Consider the following 10,668-nt stretch of genomic DNA (forward strand, 5'->3'; position numbering starts at 1 on the left):
CTCCAAGGCCTTCAGAGGCCCCATCCCTTAGCCTTCCAGGCAGTCCTGTCCAACCAGATAACACCAAAGTGTAACCAGAACCATAGCAACAGTCAGCAGTGTGGTGTCTGAATGTGCTGGGCTGTGTAACAAGCATTTTAAATGGAGTTCACAGCAATGCTCTAAGGTAGGAACCATTATTTTACTACCTCATCATTTCGCAGACAAGAAAACAGAATGCTGCAAACGTTTTGTAGTAAGGTAAAGCAGCTAGTAAGTGTTGGAGAAGGGATTTGTTTGGACAGCAGTATACACTGTCTTTTTCTCTCTTAACCTTCTTTGGACCCCATTGGGGATGAACCCGACACCTTGGCATTCCAAACCTTTCACAGGCACGATCACTCTTACAACTCACTGGGTCCTCTTGACCTATAGTTTTTTCAAAACATTTTTTTTATAAACTCATTCCTGCTCGGCAGAAGGTATTGGACAAGCATGTCTTGTTTCTTTTTGATCTGGGAAATCTGGAACTCTGGGAAACAGCTTCGTACCTAAAGGATTCTCCAGGAGACGATACTTTCCTATAATGTATTGAGTAATGTTGGTGCATGCTCTCTGACTCATGATGGTCCATCTATTTTGGGCCCCATAGACCTTCTCCACTGAAGTGTCATCTTGATCAGCATGGAAATCTTCTGAAATCAACCTAGGTTCAATTTAAACTATGATCTGTTGGAGGTCAAAGTTTATTTTAGTGCCTGCTCTTTAAAAGGGAGTTGGAGGATGGTTTTTAAAAGCAATAAAAAGAGCATCCCTGCTTCTTCTGTTCAAAGACCAGCTTGCATTACCAACTTTACATCAGTGATGTGGATCTGAACTTTGGCAAGTCCACGGAGCCCAGTCTGACCTGAAAGGTACCAAGGGACCAAGTCAGAGGGGTCCCGGAGTTGAATTGTGAGAGGGTTCGTTCTCCTGAAGGTTCCATATAATCTAACATTATTCATTTATCATATAACTGAATTTTGTATACAGGAACTGTATTAGCTTTGGGGGATCTTTTTTTACCATGGCCAGCCAATAAAAAGACTATTTAAAATCTGTTCTTACAAAGATCCACCTAGTAAACTAGATACCAATATATGAAATTGGACATTTACTAAATAGTTCCAGGGAGGATTGTAACAAGTCCCTGAATTTGAACCAGACTCCAGTGAATGCATCCTATAATGCCTCTTGCCTTTTTTTAGCCCAAAGTTTAGTTGCTTTCATATGAGATGAAACTAGCATGGCCTGGGTAATCTACATGGCAGGTATTTACTTAGGACTAGTAAGCGCTTGTCACTGTTGCGCATCTGAGAAGACTATGACATCATGCCTGCCCTTAAAGGACCTCTACCATCTAGTTGGAAATAATTTTGGAAAGGGATAGACAGTGTATAACATGATATCCAATTACTTACAATAAAGACTTCACCTTGGCCCTCTCTTTTTCTATTCCATTATAAATGACAGTTGAAAAGAAGTAAGATATGCTTATTACATATCTGGAAGACACAAAGCTGGGAGTGAGAAATGAAAAGCTAACATATGGAATGATAGAAATAGTGGTGATAATAATTAGGAACTTCGTGCTGAAACCAAGCTGAAATTAATAGGAATGAACAAAAATCCTGCATTTAATTTAAAAAATTCAATAGCTTAAGTACAGATAAGAGCAAACTGTCATTTTCACACTAAAAAAAAAGAAGAAGAAGAAGAAAAGAAAAATCCTGCAGGCTTTTTCATTAGCCCAAACCTTCACTTAATACCCTAAAAATGCTTACTGGGCCCCGGGCTCTGGGCAGGCACAGTGACATCTTGTCATCTGATGTACCTGCAAATGCAGACTCACTGGCCTATAACAGGCAGCCGAAAGGAGACAGTGTTCCCACTGACTAGACCTTGTCGGGAGTAGACACAACACTCTGAGAAGGTCATCTTTGATAAAACAGCCTACAGAAGAGGGAGACGAGATTGGTGAGTGACCGGGAAACCAAGCTTTATAGAAATTTTGAAGGACCACAGGATGTTTAGTCTAGAGAAGAAAAGATTATAGGACTTTGATGGTTGTTTTCCAGCATTTAGAAAGCTATTGTGTGACTATGAGAGGAGCCTTTAGACTTTTGCGGGGGGGGGGGGGGGGGGGGGGGTGGTTATTTCAGTTCGACCAATGAAGTGACAGTTAGAAAAGAGCAGATTCATTTTGATCTCCTCAGAAGCTTTCCTGCAACTTGGGGAAAAGCTGCTTTTCTTATGGGACCTTGCCTCCCCACTGAGCATCCCAGCAGAAAGCAGCTGACCACCGGCCGCGTAGACTGTTCCCTCCTGGAAAGGCTGCGCTGTGCTGGTGATTGGGATAAATGATCCCTGGGGATCCTTCTCTCTGAGGATCCTTCTGGTGCCAATTCTTTCCAAATGATGTGTGAAGTAACAATTTCTCACACACCTTCCATAAGCCTTCAGACTCCCAAGAATTTTGCTAGCCTATAACTGATCGGTTTGTTTCCCTCTTTTCCCCATCTTTTTTTGGGTGAAGCATCCTCGAGGTAGGTAACAGAACGTCAGAGAAAATATACCCCAAGGAAGAAAATACACCGGTGACCCATTTGGGGGTTACATGGGTATGAAAGCTTGGGCTATGTCTTTGTTCATGCACCAGTTGGACACATAAATACCAGTGCCCACCAGAAGAGACAAGAAAGGCAAGAGTTTACTTCAAAGTGAAGTAATTGGTGAGGGAATTCAGAGTCTAGAGTCCAGGAGATGGAGCACGTATAAGGTTTCTCGTACCATTGGCAATTCAAAGGGGAAGACCTAAAGAACCAAAGATGGTTCTCTGAGCTTTGTGAGGCCAGCTCCCTCGAGCTGCCCTAATATTTTCTGTGGCTGGATCTCTTAAGGTTCACAGTCAAAGCCTGCATCTTTCGGACACCTGCTGCGGTTTTAGGAGTGCTCAGAAGTTCCCATCCAGCTAAGAAGAACTGCCACGTCCTCCATAAGTTGCCAACTCATGACCAAGGAACACATGAGCCAGAAAGTTGCCTTGCGTACAACAAAATGTCTAGTTGGGAGGGAAAAGACTGATGAATACTTCGGCCATTAAGTTGCTGTCCCTAAAATTTACCTTTTTTCCTTGCCAAACACATCACTGTGGCATCATCTCAAGCTGCTGAGTTCAATTTGGAAGGATGAAATCTTACTAACTTAACATCTCTGCTTAGTTTAGAAGGGTGAAGGCTTAATATCCTAATATCTTGTAAGCTTATATTTATAGAGGTTGATAGACATAAGCTCAGTCTTAATTATTACCATCAACCAGAAATCACGTTCCAGCAAAACTATCTTGTTTTTAAGTTGAGTACTTACACGTTCTAGAAAGAATTATTTTGAATGATAGCAACAACCACTAGGGAGAAGTGGCCAAAACGTAATTTTTTTTTAAAGATTTTATTTATTTATTTGATAGACAGAGATCACAAGTAGGCAGAGAGGCAGGCAGAGAGAGAGAGAGAGGAGGAAGCAGACTCTCACTGAGCAGAGAGCCCGATGTGGGGCTCGATCCCAGGACCCTGAGATCATGACCTGCGCCGAAAGCAGAGGCTTAACCCTCTGAGCCACCCAGGCACCCCCCAAAACGTAATTTCAAAATGAGTTGTATAATCACACAGTCACAGAGACTCCTAATAGTATTTCAGTTACGCAGTGAGCATGAGCTGTAAGTAACATTTATACCACTGTGGGTAGCTTTGCCAAGTAAATAACCCTTATTATAAAGAGCAAAATAGGATATATCTACTTTATCTACAAATGTGGAATGAGGAGCGGCCTTCTATTAATCCAGTAACAAAAGGTACCTCTGAGTAACCAGAGATGATAATGATGATAACAAAGGGGAAAAAAGCAAGAGTCAATTCCTTTTTCCCCCAACTTATTTAAGGGCCCGCCCACTATTGTGTTTAGATACCCAGCATACCACACCTAAAGACTAAGGTGGGGTGGTTGGGTGATGGACATTGGGAAGGGTGATGTGGTGAGTGATGTGGTGATGTGCTGTGAAGTATGTAAGCCTGACGATTCACAGACCTGTACCCCCGGAGCAAATAATACATTATATGTTAATGAAAAAAAAAAAAAAAGACTAAGGCCATTTCCCTATCACATACTCAAATAGACCATTCACGGATCGTCATTCTTTTTACTTGTACAAAGAGCAACACTTCACAGCTGAGTTTTGGTCGGTAAACCAACTTCAATTTTAAACCAAGTGCATACACCATTTTAACAGGAGATGAATGAGAGACACCTGATACTTACACTTCAGGTCCGGGAATTCCTTTAACACCTGCCAGGAATCCTGGCAATGGGTACCGTTGTTATCCCATTTGAACAGAGAAGGAAACTGAAACAACAAAGGTTTTTATTTCGTAGCAATGAACGATTAAAGGTAAAATCAAAACCAATATTTATAATAACATTAAAACCGTAGAATGCTTAAGGATGATTTTAAGCCCAACATGTGCAAGAAGCACACAGCTAAGAAATGGTACAGGAGGGATTTCAACTCAGACAGCCGGTGGTTCCAAAGTCTAAGTATTTAACCAATAGGCAGTACTGCTTCCCCAGTAATGGTATGTAGATAAAATTAATCAAATGTCTAGTGATTCATGGGCACTGTGTTAACCCCTCTCTGTACATTAGCATAGGAGGCTCACCAGTTGGGTCATTTGGACACTGGAGGTAAGAGGCATCACCAAAGAATCAGCAGGTCAACTGTTCTTTGTCGTAATACCCCAGCTTGGATGTGGTCTCTGTGACTTAAGACTGCAGGATATTAGCAGTAAGAAGTTGTATTCTCTCATCCTTATAGGGGCGGAATGGTCCAAACTAGTGAGCAGTATGAATTCGTGCACCACGCTCTGTGCCTGTATGAGAGCAGACTCTCGGCAGAAACTGTCCAGTGATTCTCTGAAGATTTACCAGACCCTCCAGCTCTAGGGGTAGTTAACCAATTACCCACCCGAGGCTTCTAGAAGGAGCTTCCTGCCGTGGAAGGAAAGCGAAGTCCCGAAGCCGAGCTGTGGCACGGATCATGGAACATGGCAACAATTACAGATCGGCAGCCCTTTGTGTATACAAATGCGTTTGTAAGCCTCCCCTAAATTATGCTGAAGGTCCTGTGCTGAGGGAGGTATGATAGACTTCTTCCACAGCTAAGGAGGATTCTGTTTGTCCGTATTGACTACCTGCCACACAGAATGTATGTTATGAAATCCTCAGTGACGTATGTCATCAGATAACAACTGGAAGAGCTGCTGAAGACATTATTATTGTGTGTTTAGATGCTTTAATGTTTGCAAAACCTGTCTTGTGAATGGACTGTTAGCTGTTAAACTGTTCCTGTTTTAAGTGCTATTACCTTTCTCAGTTACCAGAATCTTGCCGTCAAGGTCACAAGTGATTGATAATGGATTTTTAACTAATAAGTCCTTGTTTTTGGAAAAAAAAAATCAAAAGCAGTACTATTTTATATGGAAATGTGTCTTGATAATATTACCTATGAAATGTGTATTTATCAGTACCTCCTGTCAATCAATTACAGAGCACAATGATTGTCACTGGGTGTGTATGTATTTAATCTCTATTATTGGACATGGAGATGGTTTCTGCTCCAGAACTCCAGCCACTGTATTTCTACATTGTGAGTCATTTTACTTTAAAAGGGAAAAACAAATTTGTAGCAACAATGATGTATCCAGAATTTTAAATACCTGTCTCTCTTTTACTAAGAAGGAATTTTTGAATATTCTGTCTACCTAGAATCTCTCCCTGCCCCCCAAAAAAGGCAGATGCCTTTGGGAATGAAGTAACCTGTCCCGCTCCCAGAAGTTCTTCAAAAGGATGCTGCCTTGGATATTCTTAAATTTCTGAAGGTTTTCATCCTCAAGAGACAAATAACGTTTTAAAAAAATGCACTCAGCAAACACTAGATGTTCTGCTCAAGTATGAATTTTTAATGCAGCTATGTTGACTTTGTTTCATACTGCCAATAAACTACTCTTAATACTAAGTATTGAGTAAAGCATATGCTTTTTTTCCTCCCCTCTATTGGAAAGAAGCTATTCTCTTTTGGGGGAAGCCTGGAATAGATAATGAGATGGGTTTAGTTTTGGTCTCCGCCTCTCCCCAGCAGAGATAACTATCTCGCAATGTAATATTGTCATCACTTGAGGAATAATGATCTAGAAGTGCCATCATTATGTGGTTTTCCTCAATAGACTCCCAGCATATCATTAGACAAACAGTACATGTTTATGTCTTTATGTCACTTGTCATAGACCCTCATAAATTACATGCCTTGTGTTTATTCAGCAGAATCAACATCACCTGAAGAGATGTAATTTTTTAGGAACATTCAGTTACCTAAGATTGCAATTCCTTTCTTCCCTCTTGAGGTTAAGAAGTCGTTATGGGCCACAGGGATGCAGGAGAAAACTTACAAGTTTTATTCTCCTCTGGGAGGGCAGGATTTTTTCTCCGTAAAATAGGAGAGGTAATCATAATCCCTTCTTTCTAAGGAAACAGACAAAAGGACACTGGTGTAAAACTTCCCCAAACAATTCAATAGGAGGAAGTGCTCGTCACTGACTTTTTCCCCCACCATGAAGGCACATTTCCTTCCTAGTCTTTGCTTCTCTTATCTGGGAGATTTTTTTTTCCCCCCAAGCAAAGCATGAACAGTTGTTAAGTGGAAAATGGAGGCTGAATTTTACATGGCGCTTCTTACCTGCTTGATCTTTGGGAATTCAGGTGAGTGGGCTTGCCTCTCTCTTGTGGTGTTTTCTCCACCAGCCAGCAGAGGAGTCTCTGTCCTTTGAAAAATGTCTGAGCTAGGGCGGAAATGGAGCCAGGTCTCCATGGCAGTTTAACCAAAGACGATGAGGAGGAGGAATAAAAGGAGCCAGCTCTGTCCACACCGTTGAGATTTCTCCCTAAAAGAAAACAAATGGTCTCCACATGTCCTCCAAATGCCTCGGGCTGCTCCTGAAATGGCATCTTTACAGCACAGAGTAAAGCACCTTGAGGAGAAGTTTTGATGATTGTGTAACAGTCTGTGGCATTCTCCATGTTTTTTCCTTATCAGGTTATAGGTTTGTTTTGTGTGCGTGTTAAAGAAAGTCTGAGGAGATGTAACTATAGGAGGTGAAGAACTGTGGTGTGTTTTATTTGGAAGTTGTTATTTGGAAGGAAGTTCTGAATATTTTCATGAGAGAGCTGAGCAAATTAGGTAAAAGTTCAGAATATGATTTCTGAGTCTGAATATTTCACTTTTTAATACTGATGTTTAACAATTGGGTGTTTTAATTTTTTTATGTTGACAAATGCTGATGTTTTTTGGTCTATTATTTATCGAAGGGAAGTTGTAGGTATTGTCACAATATAGAGAAATGCTTCTCTCCAGGACTGTAAAAAATGGTGTTTGTAATCATCAATACCTTCTTTGGTTGCTAATAGCTAAGAAGGTTTAGACGGGTGGGAAAATTTGTTTTATTTTGGTTTTGGATAAATACATCTAATTTTTAAACATGTATTCAAACGATGCAATTTGTATACAAATACTACAGTGGTAAGTTCAGAATTGGAAAGGGGGTGCTTTTTAGAGAGGGGGATGGTGATGAGATGGAAAGACTAGAAATGGTTAGACAGCATATTTAACTGATTGGGTTCAAGTATCACACCATGTTCTCTTAATTGGTTCGTGTCTTTTCCACAAATCCTTTCATTATTTCAGTGGGAGTGTGTTTTCTTCCCTCAGGCATGTGATAGTAAAAGAAAGGGAGCAAAGTATGACATTTTGATATTGTCAGCCTTGGGATTCTAAATCCTATGTTTTGAATCTGGGAATATTCTCTTGGAACGATAGCAATAACAAACGATGAGTCAGCCTTATATTGTCATTTGGCTGATTCGTGAGTGGGTTGTTTTGCTTTCTGATGGGCCTTATAATTTTCTACACACTACCTTACGAGTCTCTCGTCTTCCAGAGGGGTTTCAGATTGTCCATGTCCATAAGCAAGAGTGCCTTTCCAAAAATAAGAGAGTGGTCGTGGGTTTGTGTGATGCGACCAGCCAGAACCAGCAGTGGATGTGGACTGAGGATGGAAAACTCCTTCATGTTAAATCTGCTCTGTGCCTGGGCATCTCCAGTTCTCGTGGCCCTTCCCTATCAGCTATCGCTACCCACTGCTCCCAGGCACCCCGATGGACTTGCCATGAGCAGGAAGGGTTCCTTGAGGTGGAAAATACCTCTCTCTTTCTCAAGAAACAAGGCTCCAAGGTAGTGGTCAAGAAGGACAGGAAATACCTCCATAGCTGGATGAAAATAGATATCAACCAGGAGGGAAAACCAGTCAATGGAAGCCTCTGCTTAAAAAAAGGTGAGCTCTCCTTTTTGGAATCGATTCTGAACGTTTTTCTGCTCAATGTTACATTACGTTTGTTTTGTTTCACATTAAAAGGATGTCTACTTACCTCAACTCAATGCCCATGGGAGATTCATAAGTTATTGGATCATGTGGCTCCTACTGACGTGGAAAGTTTCATTATTCTGATTAAATAAGCCCAACATCTTTCCTTCTACCTCTTACTTTCTCTTCCCTTCTTTCCTTGCTGCTTTTATTAGTTAAACTAATATTTCTTGGGTTTCTTTTTTGTACCACACTGTAGGCACTTGGGTTAGATACCATTCAATGTAATGGTATAAATCAGGGATACACATAGTGTACATATGTAATGACTAAAGCCAATGATGAAGAAATTATTAATTATGCTGATGTAGACGCTTCTATTCTCTGATTAGGAGGGACTAGTAGATCATCAGAATGGTGTTTGAGAAGACTGGCGAGATGGGAAAATACATTGCACATTTGCAAATCTCTTGTACTAATGTTTAGAGGTACAAGAGGTCTCAGACTTTTGAAATGGTAAGAATTGATGTGTAGCCACAGGGTTTTCTAACTTGTTGACCACTGATGGATATAATCTAGGTGACAGATACAAGTAAAAACTTGCATACATGGGGCGCCTGGGTGGCTCAGTGGGTTGGGCCTCTGCCTTCAGCTTGGGTCATGATCTCGGGGTCCTAGGATCGAGTCCCGTGTCAGGCTCTCTGCTCAGCGGGGAGCCTGCTTTCTCCCCTCTCCCTCTGCCTGCCTCTCTGCCCACTTGTGATCTCTGTCTGTCAGGTAAATGAATAAAATCTTTAAAAAAAAAAAAAACTTGCATACATGTGTAGAAGTTCCTGGTACAGCACACAGTTCAGACTTGTGCTGCGGATTTTATTTGTGGATACAGCCCAATTTTCTTTTTTCTTAAAATTTTTCTTATTTATCTGAGAGAGAGTGTGTACAAGCAAGGGGAGGGGCAGAGGGAGAAAGAGAAGCAGACTCTCTGCTGAACAGGGAGCCCAACTCAGGGCTGATCCCAGGATCCTGAGATCATGACCTAAACCAAAGTCAAGAGTCTGACACTTCACTGACTGAGCCACCCAGGTGACCCTTAATTTTCTGTTTTACTTAATCATTTTATTGCTTATTTACTCCTGTAGTAGAGATTTGCTTTAGGAAGTCATGAAAGATAAAACTAATAGAATCATTATATATTAGGTACAAGCAGACCTTACAAATCACTGAAGATATTATCTAGAAATGAAGCCCATCATTGAGGAGACAGAAATTTACCAAGGTCAAGTGAATTATCCCAGCTTAATTGTTGGCAGAGGTCTGATTAGAACCTAAATTTCTTAATTCCTTGTCCCATATATATTCCATCATACAGTGTTTTCCAAATGCTTAACCACAGAATTTTGCCCAGTTGACTACATAAGAATCACCTGGGGCAGGGAAGGAACCCATCGCCATCATTTCTTCTTTCCTACCACCTTCAAGATTCAGTTTTAAGAAATTTGGGCTAATACTTGATTTTTTTTTTTAAAGTTACTAAGATAATTTTGATCCATAACCCCATTTGGGGATCAACATTCACTGTATTTTTTATATCTTTTTTTTATGACATGTTTATTTTGGGGGCTTATATGAGTCTTTTCACCATGCTGATCCTTGGATGGTTTTCTGTCTCTCGTTCATTTCATAAATGAAATACGTACTTAATTGCATGCTAGATGAATGCAGTGACTCTTCTACAATAGAAGTTGACTGTATAGTCCTGAGCTTATAAAACTTCTAACTAAGAGAATAAGGTAAAAATGATAAAGTCAGTTAGAAAATTCAAATTTATCAGAGAATATACAGCACATGACATCAGTTTGTACATTTCTTTTCCTATAGTTCACTGAGTGACCAGTGACTGTCCTAAACAATACAGAAACATTATAAATATTCTTGTTGTATCATTAAACACAAGAAGTAAGACTCTTCCGCAGCAATAGAACCTTATTTAGAAGAAAGTTTCATTGGAACTTTTAAAAAAGTAGACATTGATCAGCGAAGAGTTCTTCAAGATAGAAGATAATTAAAGGGGAAAAATGATTTCCTTTGACCTTCCTGCACAACATGTCCAATGATGGACTTTACTTCAAAAGTAAGTGGATGAAATAGACCATTTACAGTTAGCCTCTGAACGTATCCAAAACTG

At 40.4% G+C, this 10,668-nt stretch overlaps 2 protein-coding genes across 5 annotated transcripts in view; both read left to right on the forward strand.

Moving 5' to 3' along the window:
* The window catches only part of PTPRR (protein tyrosine phosphatase receptor type R), a 238,349-nt gene extending 232,824 nt beyond the window's left edge, over nt 1-5,525 (forward strand). For all 4 annotated transcript variants that reach the window (XM_032347034.1, XM_032347036.1, XM_032347037.1 and 1 more), the window contains one exon: nt 4,886-5,525. In XM_032347034.1, coding sequence (XP_032202925.1) covers nt 4,886-4,979 — 94 coding nt within the window. In that variant the 3' untranslated portion in view covers nt 4,980-5,525. The remainder of the gene's footprint in view (nt 1-4,885) is intronic.
* A 1,196-nt stretch (nt 5,526-6,721) lies between these two features.
* PTPRB (protein tyrosine phosphatase receptor type B) overlaps nt 6,722-10,668 on the forward strand; it is a 113,155-nt gene continuing 109,208 nt past the window's right edge. The window contains exons 1-2 of the mRNA XM_032347032.1: nt 6,722-6,825; nt 8,061-8,453. Of these exons, the coding sequence (XP_032202923.1) occupies nt 6,771-6,825; nt 8,061-8,453 (448 nt within the window). The 5' untranslated portion in view covers nt 6,722-6,770. The remainder of the gene's footprint in view (nt 6,826-8,060; nt 8,454-10,668) is intronic.

The sequence above is a fragment of the Mustela erminea genome, chromosome 6, assembly GCF_009829155.1.
Source record: "Mustela erminea isolate mMusErm1 chromosome 6, mMusErm1.Pri, whole genome shotgun sequence".
Classification (NCBI taxonomy): domain Eukaryota; kingdom Metazoa; phylum Chordata; class Mammalia; order Carnivora; family Mustelidae; genus Mustela; species Mustela erminea.